The sequence below is a fragment of the Pogona vitticeps genome, chromosome 7 (assembly GCF_051106095.1).
Source record: "Pogona vitticeps strain Pit_001003342236 chromosome 7, PviZW2.1, whole genome shotgun sequence".
Taxonomy (NCBI): Eukaryota; Metazoa; Chordata; class Lepidosauria; order Squamata; family Agamidae; genus Pogona; species Pogona vitticeps.
In genome coordinates this window covers 7,541,621-7,559,286 of record NC_135789.1, presented here as the reverse complement: position 1 = coordinate 7,559,286, position 17,666 = coordinate 7,541,621, and the positions used below count along the sequence as shown (strand labels likewise).

General features: G+C 48.4%; 1 protein-coding gene across 3 annotated transcripts in view; it reads left to right on the top strand.

Moving 5' to 3' along the window:
• The first annotated feature begins 12,600 nt into the window (after positions 1–12,600).
• The window catches only part of WNT4 (Wnt family member 4), a 31,326-nt gene continuing 26,260 nt past the window's right edge, over positions 12,601–17,666 (top strand). For 2 of the 3 annotated variants that reach the window (XM_072977688.2, XM_078379119.1), the window contains exon 1: positions 12,602–12,974. In XM_072977688.2, the coding sequence (XP_072833789.2) occupies positions 12,898–12,974 (77 nt within the window). In that variant the 5' untranslated portion in view covers positions 12,602–12,897. Of the gene's footprint in view, positions 12,975–17,666 lie in introns of all 3 variants that reach the window. The other variant, XM_078379118.1, reaches the window with a different exon arrangement.

Sequence of the window (17,666 nt, the reverse complement as noted above, 5' to 3'; positions counted from 1 at the left end):
AGAGCTGGAAGGGGCTCTCTGGATCATCAGATTCAACCCCCTCCCCCCCCCCCCCGTTAAGAAGGCACAAGTGGGGAATCGAACTCCCAACCTTTGGCTCCATAGCCAGAGATCTAAACCACTCAACGACCCAGAAGTTCTCTAATCCTAGAATAGCAGAGCTAGAAGGGAATCCTATAGATCAGTGGTCCCCAACCTTGGGCCTCCAGATGTTCTTGAACTACAACTCCCAGAAGCCTTCACCACCATCTCTGCTGGCCAGGATTTCTGGGAGTTGAAGTCCAAGAACATCTGGAGGCCCAAGGCTGGGGACCACTGCTATAGATCACAGAGTCCAGCCCCGGTCAAGGAGGCCCAATGGAGGGAATCGAACTCCCAACCTCTGACTCTACAGGCAGAGACCTCAACCATCGAGTTATCCAGCACAGAATGTCTAGAGACCAGAACCCTTGCAGCGTAGAAACAGGCACAAAGCGTTTTAAAAATGACTTTTCATGGAAAACCATTCCCAAAATATTCCAGAGCCATCCTTCCTAAGTGGCTCAAAGCTTGTTCAGACTACATACTCCAGCATCCCCCTACGTTATATGCTCAGCGTGGCTCATCATTGGAGGGAACGGAGAAACCGCGATCTGGGGGGGGGGGGAAGGACCTTTCTCGTCTCCTGCAGAATTGGTGGCTGGTCGGTGTCTCGGCCATCCGTGCGCCAAAGGAGGGTGGCCTCTCTCCCCCCCCCCACGATCCCACAAAGTCAAGTATCAAAGGAAGGGCACAGCTGGGATGAGAGAGGGCTGTTTGGGGACCCACGAAGGGTGGGGTCTTGTTCGGAAGGATTAAGCCTCAGCCCTGGATGAGTGCGAGCGCCTTAGCTCATGGCTGCTGCCCAACGAGCAGACGGACCCTTTGCCGCCACCTGTTTCTGATAAGCTGGCTAATCCCACTCCATAATTATTCTTTATTAATGGACGCCCCTGTCTTCATTACATGCCTTAATTAGTGTTTGGTGAGCAAATACAAAAGGGGAGAGCAGCGTGTCACATTTTCCAAAGAGGAAAGTTTACGCAGCGCTACCAAAATAACTTTGTCTGGGAAGTCGAAGTTCCTGTTTCATGTCGCACCTCCCCACCCACCCCCACCACCCCTGCGCTCTCTACATCCCCCCCCCCTCAAACACGGGCCGCAGTTGTGAGAAGCGATCCGACTTAATCCTTCCAGCCGGGCGAGGGAGACTGGTGCGCACGGCTGGCCCGAGGATCTCCCGCCCTTCCCCTGGAGTCCTTGAGCTCAGCAACGCATTTCTGTCGTGCATAGACTTGAAATGAGGTTTGCTCATGGCGAGCGACAGAGAGCGAGCCACGCCGGCTGCGAAGACACGGCCTCCTCCCGGCTTTGCATGACTTCACCTGCCAGGTCGGCCTCCGCATCGAGGTGTGATGCCATCACAAAATATGCGGTGTCTGCCCGGCTCTCACCGTCTTGCCTACAGCTGGTTGGGGGCGTGAGAGAGATTCAAGAGCATTTTGAACTCCTAACCGGCTGCCACCCTAACACCCCATCGCCATGTTACACTTGAGCTCACATATCTATGTCATAGACCCCAGTCAATCTGATTTATACCATGGCAGGCCTTTGTCCGGCCTACAGCTCTCGCTTATTTTGAAATAAGTCAATTTCTGAGATGGCAGACGTTACTGTTTGGGGCCAGTAGCTACTCACCTCCCCTGCCAGTCTGCCTTCTGGGGGTTGTGGTCCAAGAAAGAAACAGCTCCCATCACTGACCATTATTTATTACTACCTAAAGGACCTCCTCCCAGTAAGACAAAATTTAGAGTCTACGCTTCACAACGGTGGGGGGAGACTGCTGTTTTCAAAGAGGCTGGTATGTGCCATTCTTCTGTTCTCCTAACCTTTCTTCTTCCGTTCTGTCCAATTTATGACAACCGTGGTAAGGTTTAAGGATGGGAGTTTTGGGGTTTTCTGAACTACAAACACCATCCTTCTTCATTCCAAGAGTTCTACCTCCCAGACAGGTGCCATGGGATTCGCCATGAAAGAAAACCTAAATTTAAAGGCTTTAAGGATGAGCTAGGCCAACTTCCGCCCAAGTATCCCGGTCAGAAAGAAAGCTCCCAGCTAGCATTGGGGCAGGAAGAGGAAGTCTGGGCACAGCTAGGCCTAGCTCAGCCTCAAAGCCTTCTGATTTAGGCCTTTCTCCCAGGTGACTATAAGCTAGGGAAAATGCCCAGAATGGAGAATTATAGTACAGTGGTGCCTCGCTTAACGACAGTAATCCGTTCCAGGAAAATCGTCATTAAATGAAAACATCATAAAGTGAAAATAAAAACCCAATTGAAACTCATTGAAACTCATTCAATGCGTTCCAATGGGGTAAAAACTCACTTTCCAGCGAAGATCCTCTATATGGCAGCCATTTTCGCTGCCTGTATAGCGAGGAATCCGTCCCTAAACACAGCGAGGAGCCATTTTAATCACCCAGCGACCATTTTGAAACCGCCGATCAGCTGTTCAAAAAACGTCGTTTTGAGAAGAATCGGTTCCCGAAGCAGGGAACCAATCATCGCAAAGTGAAATTCCCCCATTCAGACCATCATTTTGCAATCGCAATTGCGATCGCAAAAAGATCGTCATTAAGCAGTTTTGTCGTAATGCGGGGCAATTGTAAAGTGAGGCACCACTGTATTTGTTCTTCAAAAAAGAAAATCCCTAGTAGAATTCTGGGGTATATCAGATGTCCAAAGAGTAACTTACTCTTGCCACTGGTTTACATGAACAATCAGAGGGCTGAATCCAGGTGTCTTGAGTTGTAGCCTGGCAATTCATCTCCTATGCCACACCAGATCTAAAAATAGGGGGGTTTGAGGTCTGTGAGAGGTTCAAGGAATAGTTAAGCGTTGCCACCCTCAGTGTGCTACCATGGCTGAATGGGGATTTGAACACAGGTATCCTGAATCCTAGTCGGACACGCTGCCCACTGGCTCATCACCTCCCATTGAGAGTATGAAAAAACCGCCCTGCACTTCAAGATTACGTCTTCACGCCCCATGATTGTAATCCTGCTTTTTCAATTCAGTCAAGTGAGCCTCGTTTCATCACCTTTTATCCTCAGTTCTGGGAAGAAGAAGAAGAAGCGGGTGGAACTCCCATGAAGTGCCCTTCTGACCTGTCCTGGATAAAAGGTTGCCCGAGGCATGAGGGGGAAAGCTCATGAAGAAAAGAGAGGCACTAGATTGGCGAAGCTGGGCGCAGCACGAGACTTTTCTCCCTCCCGCCGTTAATGATTGCAAGTCTTCACAGACGGTTCCAGCCTGCTGCCCGCTGAGAAAAGGCAATTAATTCAAGACTAACAGGATTTCACTGTTGAGGCAGCCTAGAGGGACTCAATGGGCGAAAAAGGATGGGATTTATTAAATATAAGAGAGCAGGGGAATGGGAGATTCTGGGTGGCTTCCGGAGCAAGGAAGAGGAGCACACCGGTGTTGATGGCACATAGAACAACGCCACCAAACCCTCACTCATCCATGCGTCTTCCTTATATGTTTGTCCAACGGTAGTTATGGGATGTCTGATGCAGCCATGGCCGTCTTTGCTTTGGATCAAATCCATCCTCTCTTGCATTGTGATCCTGCACCGTGGCTCTGTTGTTTTCAAGGAAAGCAACAAGAGGTCTTGCAGAGGCTTAAGGGCTCACAAGTTGCATTGGGTGTAAGCCTCCATGGACTTACTCCCACTCTTCCAGATGGGAAAAAGAAAGGTTTCTTGGAAGGGATCCCCCTACTCCATTTTCTTCTTTGAAGATGGAAGAAATCTGTTTGAAGGCCAAAAATATTCTCAAAATAATGGTCAGTGGGAGGTATAATTGAACGAATCAGCCAGACAGACAATTAAAAAATCTCGTAGAACCACAGAATAATGGAGTTGGAAGGGGCCTATAAGGCCACTGAGTCCAACATCCAGCTCAGTGCAGGAATCCACATCACAGCAGAGGGTTGTCCAAATTTCTCTTGAATGCCTCCAACGTTGGAGTGCTCACCACCTTCTGAGGTCATTGGTTCCCTTGTTGTACTGCACTAATAATTAGGACGTTTTCCTGATATTTCTCCAATACTATTTTTGAGAGATCCACAGACCTCCCCAGAGTTAATGCTTTTCCTAGTTCACATCCCCCTTCAAAACACAGGGGGATAGTGTCTTTAAAACAGTGATTCCCCACCTTAGGTCCCCAGATGTTCTTGAACTAAAACTCCCAGAAGCCTTCGCCACTACTTGTGCTGGCCAGGATTTCTGGGAGTCGTAGAAGTCCAAGAACATCTGAGGACCCAAGGTTGGAAACCATTGCTTTAAAATCTAAGAGAATCGTGTTTCCTCTATAAAACAAGCCATCCTTGTTCCTTGACTCCAAGACAATATATGATCTAACCTTCTGAAACCTCAATTCCTGCTTCTAGGAAGATCCATAGGGTCCCTTCCAACTCTGCAGTGCTAAGATGACGGCTGTTTGGGTGTCTGTAAGGTATCCATGTGTCAAGTAGAACTTCCAGAATGAAGAACTTTTGTAGTCTATAAAATTCCAAAAAATCCCACCCCTACACTCCGTCACTGAACTATGAGCTTTCTCTGAGAAAGCAAGGGTTATTTGGAGATAGAGGAGTCAAGTACACATCAACAAAGGACCCCAGGGTCTTCTCCTCCTTCTCCCTCCTAAATAAACATGTCCATGTTCAGCCTGGCATTGAGTTGCCTTCCCAGACGACCCATTCATCCTTGCGGCCTTCAGGAACCGACAGCTATGCCAGTGAATGGAGCAGCTTTTTCATCCATATTCTTCATTCCTTTCTCCTATGACCTCGGCAAAGTAGGGGAGGTTTCCCACTCTCTGTTCCAGCACTTTCCCCTGAGCTCCCGAATTATCCAGAGTCTCCATCATTTCTCCCCTCAGCTACAAACTCAATGGAAAGAACACCCTTGCTCTTTCGCATGCTCTCCGTACAAAATCTTCCTTGCACCCCTAGGAAGCTTTGCAAGCAATGGGAGAGTGATGACGATGATGACGACGATGACGATGACGATGACGATGACGATGACGATGACGATGACGATGATGATGATGATGATGATGATGATGATTATTATTATTATTATTATTATTATTATTATTATTATTATTATTATTATTATTATTATTATTATTATTATTATTATTATTATTATTATTATTACTTAGATGGAGGGAGGCTGGCAGAAGTCTTTCCAAGACAAGGCAAGACATTGTGTTGGGTTTCAAATACTCGGAGGGTGTTCAGGGCCCCTCCCTCCTGGATGGAGCCTTTGTTTTGGAAGGCAAATACATGAAAAGGAACCCCAACAGGGGAGGGTTTGGCTTTTCGGAACCCCAAAGATGCTGTCGAGCTTGGTTTTTGCAAGACAGAAGGTTAAGAGATACACAGAAGTGAAGCAAAGAAAAAAAAAGGATGCCCCCTACTTACCCCCAGACACATTCCAATTTCAGTAAAAGTTTCATAAGTGCCTCCTAAGCTAATGTTGCTGTGTTTTTGTCACCAGCCGGATGTTTTCATTTTGTTGACCGTCCTAACTGGCTTCATGATAGGGATCAACTAGCTTCATTCCTGTCGTTCGGGAGTTAATGACTGCTCTGGACAGCAAGATTTTATTTCTTATTTTGGGGTTGTTACATTTATTTATTCATTTATTTATTTACAATATTTTTTAGCCGCACCATTGCCAGTGGCTTCTGGGCGGCGTACATCTGTACTGCCCATTTGACAAGACACGTGTGTTCTTACAATGCTGTGTCATATTGTTTAATTCTGATTTTGATCTATTTGTAGGATAAACTACAATCCCTAGAGAAATCAGGCATTTAATGGAGTTTCTACAACCTCGTATGCTGCCTCTAAGTAGGTGTGGCTGAAGGAACTGTCAATCTATGCAGCACTAACCAATCGTTCCTTCCTGCCTCTACATTCAAAGGCAGCCCCACCTCTCTGCTGAGTCCTCCTTTCCCTCTCTTAAGTCTGTTGAAATTTGTTGAAGCAGTCTAGTCGTTTTTCAGTTTGCTGTTGGATCTGTTCAATTATAAGTAATGAAACCTTTTATTCTATTCCTATGGAGGGATTTAAGCCAAAATTCAAAACTGTGCAACAGCACCTGCCCAGATCTTAAAATCACCCCACACAATAAAACCAAACCCTCTCCTCCTCCAGTGATTACACTTGTCTCCTTGGAGATCTGCGAAGGCAACCCAGTTTCATGAAACTTCAGCCAACGCCCTAAGATCTGACTCCTCTCCTCACTCACACATGCGGCATCCCTTCAATCTGATGGTGAGCCTTCCAGCCTGCTCCAGCCTTTCAAGCCAGATGGGAGTCTCCACTCTTCAAGGGTCCCAATGACGAGGCTCCCAAACTTGACTTCCCCAGATGTTCTTAGACTGCCAGTCCCAGAAGCCTTCATCACTAGCTGTGCTGGCCAGGAATTCTGGGAGTGGTAGTCCAAGAACATCTGGAGGCCCAAGGTTGGGACCCACTGCTTTAACTCCCAGAAATCCTGACCAGTGAGGAAGGCTTCTGGAAGTTGTAGTCCAAGAACATCTGGGGACCAAGGTTGGAAAGCCCTGGGTAGGTGCACCTCATCCGTTTCACTCAGGTGCACCTCATCCATTTCAAACTGTAGGGAAGAAAAAATAATAATAATAATGAACGTGGGAGGCAAACAAAATCTATCCACCTGGTTTTTGAGAGGCAGGCTTTGGGCAATCACGTGACCTTCCCAATCAGGTGACATTCTTGCACGGGCTGTTAAGAAATAAGAAAGGGTTCGTCGCTCTGGCCATGTAGGCGGATGGCGTTTCGTTTGGTTTCCTTGTGTTTTATTTCTGCCGGCTTCCTGTTATTTTACAAACATCCTCTCCACCCTCAAGTTCAGGATGTCGCAAAGCGTGCCTCAGCCGTGGGGCAGAAAAAACCTAAATGGGTCCCATTTTCAGGCCCTCTCCCACCCCCGACCCACTCCACCCCTGGACATTCCGGTTTTGGTCTTTGTTGCTGATGGAATAATTTTTGTACGCTCCTCCCACCGCTTGGGGGGGCGGTCTGGAGCGCAGTCTCTCTTTTTTATCCAAAGCTCTCACAAAGGTTTCCGAGCAATGATTAATCTCGCCATCAAGTTGTGAGATCCCTATGACTCCTTCTCTGTTTCGTGGGGGAGAGTGACCTGCTGATGGTCTCCAAACCTCTCCGTTTCCTCCTCTCGTTTTTCAATTCCTCGTGTGTTCGTAGCATCGAGATGGTCAAGTACAGTCTGCACAGCGTATGCATCTCCTGGTGGACATAGCCTGTTGTTAGGGACTATCATCGCCCCTGACCTATGGTGACCCCGTAAATGATCAATCTCCCCAATGTCCTGTCCTCAACAGCTCTTGTGACCTCAAGCCTGTGGCTTCTTTGAGGGAGTCAATCCATCTTGTATTGGGTCTTCCTCTTTTCCTGCTGTCTCTCCCCCATAACTGGGTTATTGAGACCTTATGTGCCAGTGAATGAGAAAGGGGTGGACTACATGGGGAACTTGAAGCTATTCTCCTCTGTCACAGAAGTTTGGTAGACCTTCATAATAGAGAAGTTTTGGTATTTCCATCCCAGGAAATCCAAAGATTCCCACCCCAGCTTACAGACTGCCATACGTTGGAGGTGATTGGAAAGCAACCATAAAACTACCAGCTCAAAACCTAGGCAAGTCCACCCCCAGCTTCTTTTTTGCTAATCTCCTACCAAAGGCCAAACATCCTCATGGCTGTTCTGACCTCCCTCAACCAAGATGAGCTCCCAAAACTCCTCAGATGATCCGCTGTAACAATCTTCGCCGGTCCTTTTCCTTGGCAGGCCCAAAGTACCTGAAGCTTTCTGCCCTGTGCCGGGTTCAAATGACGTCTTAGGCCTTGAGGTGTTTGTTCTCAGCTGGGTGCAAGTCGCTTCCCAAAAATCAAGGATGCTGGCAAGCCTTCTGGTCCGAGTGCGAGTCTTTCGTACCAAGTACCAAGTCTGAATCAAGCTTTTTTTCCCCCCAGAAAAAAAAGGAGGGGTGGGTGGTTCCCCAGTCGAATCTGAGTCATGGGGGGGGGGGAAAGGAAAACGAAGTCCAGTCGCTGGTGCGAGTCCTGAGTCTCAAGTCCCCACCACTGGCAAAAAGCCGTTTCCTTCTCAGCTCTGAGTAACCGTGCCATCTTCTACATTCCTACTTGGGAGTAAATCCCAATGGCGCTCCCTCCCAGAAGACTTGGTTTGAGCCTGTGACGTATTCGATTCTTAGCAAGGAAGCATGTCCAGATGCTCTGCAAACATATATTTTCCTCTTCCTCCTCCTCCTCCTCCTCCTCCTCCTCTTCCTCCTCCTCCTCCTATTATTATTATTATTATTATTATTATTATTATTATTATTATTATTATTATTATTATTATTATTATTATTATTATTATTATTATTATTATTATTATTATTATTATTATTATTATTATTATTATTATTGCTGCTGCTACTGTTGTTGTTGTTACTGTTATTGTTATTGTTGTTGTTGTTACTACTACTACTCCTCCTCAAGCTGAAGAGCTTGAAAACCTGGTGATCGTGATCCGATTTCCTCGCCTTACTCTCTCCTTCTCCCCCCCCACACACACACACTTCCAACCTACTGAAGCAGCCTCTTGCTCCCCACCCAAACTATTTTGGGAGACTTTTAATAGCGGCGATGTGTTTATGGACACAGTAAACAGCCCATGTGGGCCGAGGCCTGAGCGAGGGTATCTGCGGCCGGCAGAAAAAGCTAATTGGGCCGGTCGCCATCTGGAGAGAGGACAGCGCCCCTGGAAAGCTGTGTGAGCATCTCTTTTCCAGAGGTTACAGATGTGTGCAGGACATTATGGGAGCAGTCTTTTTTCTCTGGGTAGTTCTTTATTTTTTTATTTTATTTTTTTTAAAACAAGAGTAATTGGTTTATTCCTGAGGTAAGCTATATAAATAGGAGGGGAGAAAATGTTTCCTGTTCCAAGGCAAATAGCGAACTGGCAGTCGCTTGGCCTCGGTCCAGCGAAAAGTGAAAAAGGCCAAGAAGGAAGAGCAAACGTTCGCTCTTCCTTCGCCTCTTGCTGGCTGGCGGCAGGACAGAGCCTTCGGTGACTATAGGCTCCAGCATGCCCAGACTAATAGGATCGCCAGCTGGCGGAACTTGGGTTTTGTACTCTTTTTTTAAAAAATAGATAAATTTGGTGTTTTTTCCCTTCAGCTTCTAGAGTCACCAGAGTTCCACCCATTCAAGGCCAGCGTCCGAAAGCTGGAGAGGTCCCCGGGGACTTCAAGGAAAGTCGATCTAGGGGGTGCGCTCTTCCGTATTTCTAGACAGTAGCTGCCAGGATCCTCCGAGACTTCCCCAGGCAGAACCCTGAGAATTGTCGTCCAACAATATCCAACCTGAAGACCTCTGCATTTGACACCTTAGAAAAGAACCATGTGGTCATCTGCTTCCAGTTCTCACTTTATTTCCTTCCGCTGCCCCCTTTCCTGCTGTGATACTTCCTGGGAGTTCTAGCACTTTGAGAAGCATCCTCGACAACACCTAATGGGCTGTGACTCCCAATGCCTAAGAGACTCAAGCTACAGGGCGCCAGATTTCAGCAGAATATCAGGAAGAACGTCCTGACTGTTAGAGCAGTATGACAACGGAACCGGTGACATCAAGAGGTGGTGAGTGCTCCAATGCTGGAGGCATTCAGGAGAAAATTGGACAACCCTCTGTCAGTTCTGCTTTGACCTGAATTCCTGCATTAATTAGGGGGTTGGACTCAATGACCATTCCAACTCAATTATTCTCTTATTCCATGACTCTCCTTAAATATCTCACTTACCTTGGAAGATCCATTTTAAGCTGGTCCCAAGGCCAATCACAACAATAGCTTCCATTAGAATACTAATATTGCAGGTTTTGGAGGCTCCGTTGACACTATTTCTGGAATCTGCAACTGCTTATAACACAGTGTGAAATGATATTGTTCCTAATGGGCTTTGGGAACAATATCATCCACATGATATTGTGTGTTTCATCCACAAGCGAGATGTTCTGATTGCCAGGTCTCCGTATTAAGTTATGCACCTCAAAAAGGCCTGTGTCCATGGAGGGGAGGATGATGATAGTTTTTTTCCAATTCTTTATTTCCAACTCTGGCATCCCCTGGAATTGCAACGTCAACGATCCAGACCTTTCTTCGTCCTATTACTACGATGTCTGGTGTGTGATGTTCAAGGTGTCTGTCCGTTTGCATCCGGAAATCCCACAGGATCTTGATTTTGTCATTTTCTGACACCTTCTCTACCTGGTGCTCCCATGGGTTCCTGGAGGCTGGCTATGAGGACGATGATCACGATGACGACGACCTGCTGGATAGCTCAGTGGTTTAGCTGTAGCCAGAGGTTGGGAGTTTGATTCCCCACAGTGCCTATTCGAGAATCCATAGGGTGCCTTTCCACTCTCCCGCTCTGAGAAATTAAAATTATTTGGGATGCACGTTTGTTTTTTAAACAATCTGTGCATTATTTAAGACATACTTTCTCTCTGCACCTCCTTCCCTGGAGGGAAGGCGGGCTGGTGTGTCTACAACAGAGGGAATGCAGATCTTCTCCAGGTGGACTTAAGATTGTCTACGAAAGTGCAGAGAGCCGCCACTGCGAGCGCCAACTGGGGAAAAGGATTGGGCTGTAGGACAGGTCATGGCCTGCCTCGTATTCCAGCCCGCACCAGTTTCTTGTTCTACCTCCGGCTATACCCAGCTTAGCTGAATCCTGCTTCTTTTGCATAAACTGCTGATCCGGCTGATCTCGGCTGGGCTGGGCCACAAAACTATTCTGTCTGAACTCTGGCATGTTCAAGAAGCATTTCTGAGTTTGCATTTTATGCCCTGCATGTACTTGCAAATCTTTTTTTAAAAAAATTAAACTTTGGGGGGGGGCTCAGGAGGACTAGAAACTTGGTACAGAAATAAATACATCACTCGATAAGGATTTATTCTCAGGCCAACAATGCTAGAATACCCGAAATTTTAACAGCTGGTTGTAGCAGCAGCCGAGGTGTGGCAGACCCTAAAGGTCACCTCAAGGATTCTGATGCCAGATGTCTTTCTAAGAGCTTTCTGGACCTCTAAGGGAAAAAAATCAGAAGCTTGTATTCCTCACAGGTGACAGAGGGAAGCCGGTTTGAATTCCATCTCTGGCTAGAGAAATATATATACACATGCACACACATCTATAAACATATCGATACATAGATGTATATGCAGTATAATATCATCTTAAAACTGCAGAACCAGAGGGGACCCTTTGGATCATCTAGTCCAGCCCCTGTCAAGGAGGCCCAGTGGGGGAATCGAACTCCCAACCTCTGGCTCTGTAAGCTAGAGACTTCAACCATGGAGCTGTCCAGCAGTTTTTATATACATATATATAGATGCAGATATAGATGTATGTTATACACACACACACCCTCTCTCTCCATAAATACATAAATAAAGAGAGAAGGAGACCTCTAAATCTTTATCTCTGGCTTTACCTTTGTGGCTTGGGGCAAATATGTCTATATGTGTGTGTATACACAAATCTATATATCTATATCTATCTGTCCGCACACTTATACACCCAAATAAACGTGTGTGTGTTATATATACATACAAATGTACATATTCATATGCATTTACAGATGGATGGACACACGTACAACATTTATATATATATTGTTGTTTAGTCATTTAGTCCGTGTCGGACTCTTCGTGACCCCATGGACCAGAGCACGCCAGGCCCTCCTGTCTTCCACTGCCTCCCGGAGTTGGGTCAGATTCATGTTGGTCTTTTCGATGACCCTGTCCATCCATCTCGTCCTCTGTCGTCCCCCTCTCCTCTTGCCCTCACACTTTCCCAACATCAGGGGCTTTTCCAGGGAGTGTATATATATAAGCATTTGGGTTTTTTAATATATATATTTAAAAACCCGATGCTTGCTCCCGAATTAGGTGCGCCTAGGCTCCCAGCCTCAGTTGTGGGGAGGAACTCGGAGGGGCGCAGGGTTTGGACCAGACCCACTTCGAACCGTCCTCCCAGGGGACCTCCTTCCCAGCCGCAAGAGCTTCAGGCGCGCGTGGTGGGATTTAAAGAGAGAAAAAGACACGAGCCCCACTTCCACCTGGCCAAGGGACGCGGCCAGCGAGAGCGCAGGCTGGGCCACCTTCCCAAGCTCCGGAGAGGAGCCGGGGAGGTTTGCCTCCGGGGATGCGCGTCTCCTCGGAGGTAGGGGGTTTGGGGTCGGGCGGGGCTGGCTGGGGCAGAAGAGGCCGTCCTCCCCCCCTTGGCCGCCCGAAGCGCGGCGCTTCTACTCGCGAGCAAGCGGCGAGGCTGCCTTTCCCCCCCCCCCCCCGTCCCCGGAGGCAGGTCCCCTCCTCTTGGGCGCGCAGCTGGGGGGGCGCACGGGGGAGAGGTGGCAAGGGCTGGGGGGAGGGAGGGGAAGGAGACGTTTACTCGGGAGTAAGCAAGGCGGGGGGGAAGGCCCGCCGGGCTTCCTCGCGAGCAAACTCCCCGGGATCGAGCAGGGAGGCGGAGGGGGGCGGCCGGCGGGGGCGGCCGTGCGCGCTCCGCCTCCGGGGTGTCCCCGTCCCGCCCCGCGAGCCGCCTCCCGGGGGCCGCCCGCGCTCCGCCCGGCCGCTCCTCGGGCTGCCTCCCGGCAGTGCGGCTCGGCAGCAGCTGCGGGCCGGCCGGGCCGAGCCGAGCGGAGCGGAGCGGGGGAGCCCGCCCTGCCAGCGCCGCCCGGGGGCCGGGGCCGCGCCGTCCACGATGAGCCCGCGCTACTTCCTCCGCTCCCTCCTGCTGCTCATCTTCGCCGCCTTCTCGGCCAACGCCAGCAACTGGCTGTGAGTGCGGGCGGGCGGCAGGGAGGGGAAGCCCGGCACCCAGGCGGGCGGGCGATCGGGCAGGCGATCGAGCAGGCAGGCAGGGCGCGCGTCCGGGGCTGGAGCGGCCACTGCCGCCGCCCGCCGGCCCGCCTCTCCAGCAGGTGCCCCGGCGCAGCAGCTGAGCGCCTCCAGATCGCCGCCTCTCTCCTTCGCTTCCTCTCCCGGAGGCTTGGAAGAAGGGCAGATCGGGAGGCGATCAAGGCAGCCACCGCTCCAGGCGAAGCGTCCTGTGGCACCCGGAAGGCGAAGGCGTTGGAGCTCGGCTGTCCGGGCGGCTGGGGCGCTCGATGGCTGCCCCTTTTGGCCCCCTTCGGTGGGGGCAAGGGGGACTGGCAACGTGGGAACGGCCGGGGGGGGGGGGGGCGGCGAGCCAACGCGTTGGTCCTGCAGGTGCCACAAGGTTCTTCGGCGTGGCGCGCATACGCGTCACTTTTTAAAGGGATGCTGGAAGGGGGGGGGGTGTTGGGGAAAATCATCCCCACGGCTCTCAGGTTTTTAAGCCCTGCTTCCTTCCTCTCCCCTCCGAGGCGTTCTGTTGGTTGGCGAGGCGGCAGTCGGCGCGAGCTTTCTGCACACGCTCCACGGCACGCTTGTGCGAGACCTCGCCTTGTGCCCGCATTGGGTTCTTAGCTTCCAACGCCCTGTCTCGGGTCGAGGTTTTGTGTCTCCGATAAAAGCTGCGGAGTGGTTTTTTTTTCTGGCTGTTTTTTTTTTTGGGGGGGGTGCATTTTCCTGGGAGTAAGCCTTTCTGAATTCAGCGGGGTTTACATCAGAGTAGACACCTCCGGAGGAGAGGAGCTGGTGTCTCCCAGTCTGGCCTACCTCCTGGGGCTGTTGTGAAGCTGAAATGGAAGTATTCCTGGTTCTAAGTTTCTTAGGGAAAGTACAAAGAGTTGAGAAATACATTCTGAAAACCACAGAGCATAGATTCTGATGCCCTTGGGTACAGATGGGGGGGGTCATACACTTTTCTCTCTTTTTAGTTATTACAGAGTGAAGCCTACAAAGGAAAGATGTGATTTTCTGGCAGATTTGGTCTCCCTCCCCTTCCCCACCCTTGAAAAGAGAATTCATATAATTATACAGTATATCTGATTAACATTGATACTTTTCTTTATGTGCTGCTTTGAGTGGTCGCTGAGACAAAAATGTATTAATTTTGTGCTGGGATCTGAGTTTTTTTGTTTTTGTTTTTGTGTTTTTTTGAACTAACATTGGGTCTGAAAAGTCAAGATATCAATTTTACGTCATTGTTCGCTTTGTGATTAGGACAAAGTTTAGAATCACAGTCTTTTGAATCCAGAGCACCCTGAAATAAGGTTTTGAGCGTATGACATTTTGGTTTGGCTGTGGCAGTTTTTCCCAGATATACCAAGATCTGTGAACTTAGCACATCCAAATTTGTGGTTATTATTATTATCTATACTTTGGTAACAAGATCTGCATGGACTAGAAGCATGAGAGGTCTGATTTGGTGCACTGGATGGTTCTAAACTCGGCACAAGTGTGTGGTTTTAATCATCGTGCTTGTGGCGTGCACATAAAACGGTGAAGCCATGCGCGCTCAAACCTGCAGGCCTTCGCCTTGCTCAAAATATTGCGTGATTGCTGCGTTGAGCCCTCGGCCCAACTTTAGAACACCCACGATGCATGATTTTGCCAGATGGAAATAAATTCCGCTGGCGATCAGCATGTTGTCGCATTGATGTGTGGGGAGGACTTGGCTGGACGCATGGGGCGCATTGCTTCACCGCCTTGGGGTTTCCAGAGGGAGGGACACCTCGGTCCCAAAATGTCCAAGGAGAACTTACGGGGAACATTGGCGGGGTGAGTTTCTTGGACTACAAATCCTTGGAATCTCTCCAGCAGCACGGGCGTTGTAGTCCAAAAGCAGGCATTGGCTGGCATCTTCGGAGTCGTGCCACTTGCCCAGATACTAAAGGTTTCATTATACAGGGGTGCCCCGCATAGCGACGATAATCTGTGCAGCAAAAATTGTCACTATGCGGATTTGTCATTAAGCGGGGCGCCCGTTAAGTGAGGCACCACTATATAGAGTTTTGGCGGAGGCGGTGATGAAACTCTTCGGATGAGTTCCTCTTCCCTCTTCGAGTCAAGTTGATTTGGTTTATCGGGTTAAACCTCTGATCCCAGGCAACAGAGCAGAACTTTAACAAAAACATTAGACTATCCGAAATGTAGCTTTATTTTTGTTTTGTTCCTTTGGGGGAGAAGCCCAGGATGGCAGCTGGAGGGGGCCCAGGCAGAGAAAGTGGCCAGATGCTCATACCTGCTGAGTCCCTTCGCTCATCTTTGGCTCCGATCACCAGAAGATGCTCAGTCATGCGCTAGCTTGAAGCCACTTCCCACTCTCACCTGGAGAGACAGTGTAGCGTAATGGTTAGTAACATGGAGCAGGATTTGGGGGAAGCCCGGGTTCAAAACTGGTTCTGAAACTCACGTTGTTGGTCTGACCTACCTCAGAGGAGTGATGCGGCAATACAGCAGTGGGAGAGGATTCCCCCCCCCCCCAATGCTGCCTTTAGCTTGTGGGAGGATCTGCATAATATAAATGCAACTGATGAATAAATCAGCTGGCTGGATAGTTCAGTGAGTTAGGTTTCTGGCTGTGGCGCCAGAGGTTGGGAGTTCGATTCCCCCCACTGTGCATTCCAGAAGAGCCAGCCTGGGTAACCTTGGGCCAGCTGCACAGTCCCAGGGATCCCCCACAGAAGGGAATGGGATACGACTTCTGTGTATTCTCTACCTGGAAAACCTTGAAAAGCATCGTCATAGGTCCGAATTGACTTGGCAGAGCATGATGACGATGATTAAGAGTGGTCTTAACCGACCAGATAGGCGGGATATAAAATAAATAAGTAACTAAATAAAAATAAATAATGAATAAATCAGAGCAGACCTGTTGCTGAATGATAAATCAGTGCTTACAGAAGTCCTATTGGTTTGATGAGTTGGCTGCATTTGGGGCTATCATTGGGATTTGGAACATAAAATGGAATTATCAGCTCTGTGTGATTGACAAAGCGCAACTAATCTCCATTGCTACCTGGAGAGGAGATTCCTTCCCCCCCACCCCCAAGTTAATAATGTGCTTGGCCATCCATGACACTTGGCCCTGAAGCTCAGCTAAGAAGTGTGAAAAAACCCAGCTTTTCTGGGGCTGAATCCATATTTGTGGGGACTGCACAGAAACATCAGGTATCCCTCCACATTTCCCTCACAGAGCATGTCACGGTTTGCCGTGGTACAAGCGCCGCTTTCCGCCCCCCCAGCTTTCATTTTAAAAACAGCAGTCAAGTTTCTAGCCCTTATGCTTAAGAGTGCAAGGCCAGGAACAGAGCCTGAGAAGGTTGCTTTTGGGGGGGGGGGGAATGCCAAAGCCCAGAATCCCCACCCAGGAAGGATTTTTAGTCCCACAGAGCTGTTTTTCTAAGCTCTGGGCAGGAACCTGGAGTCGAGAAATAAGCTTTCCAGGAATGAGGGAGAGTGGTTTGGACGTATGTTGGCGTTTCTTGCTTCTTCACAGGGCTGGCACAAATATAAAAAGTATTTTATTTGGTGTATTTTACACATCTTGCAGGCTTGGTGGTGTGCTTGGTTGTTTTAAACGTATTTTAGTCATGATTTTATTTTCCACTTTTTATATAATACTTTTTTTTAAAAAAAAAAAAAGAATATTCCTGTACTTAACTGTTTTTAGCTTTTAAATATTGTTGCTTTTAAGGAGAAAGGTGGGATTAAAATATTTTAAATAAATAAGACATCAATGGATGTTGCATTTAACTTGCATAATTTACACAGGTTACAGAATTAATCTGTTGACCTTAATCTTGCACTTAATGATTATTTATTTATTTGTTTATTTATTTGATTGATTGATTTATACCCCACCCATCTGGTATATTCTACCACTCTGACTTATGACAAACCTTTTCAGGTTTTTCCAGGTAAAGAGTCCTCAGAAGGGGTTTCCCGTCCCCTTCTTCTGGGGGTGCCCTGGGACTATGCAGCTGGCCCAAGGCCACCCAGGCTGGCTTTTATGGGATGCACTGGGGGAGGGAGGGATTTGAACTCCCAGCCTCTGGCTTTGCACCCAGATACTGTACCTAAACCACTGAGCTATCTAGCCAGCTAACGTGCACTTAGTATTTTTTAAAATCTGTTCTCTTGAGACAGAACTTCCTCTTCTACTTTGCTCTGAATCTTCTCTGTACTACATAGCCCATGTGGAGCTCTGTACTATCCCATAGAATAACCCGCTGAAAGAAAAAAATTGAGTCAGACCTAAGGACTCTTCCATTTCAGTATATTTTTTCCTTATTTGGAGTCACTGTGGTGTGTTTAGTGAACGATGCAGTTTTAATTGCTGGTTGTATCTTTTGCTTGATGGTCTTTGAGTGGGACCAACCCATAGATATACATTTTTATGTATCACTGCCTGTGTGTTTTTGTGCATGCCCTTCTGTGTATGTGTGTGAGAGCCAACGGCTGGGGCTCAGAGGACCTGGGTTCGAATCCCTGCTCAGCCTCAGAATTTCATTATGAGGTTGGTGGCAGGGATAAACCGTCCCTTGAACATCCCATATACTTTTTTTTAAAGACGATTACAGTTGTAATTCAGAAGCAACT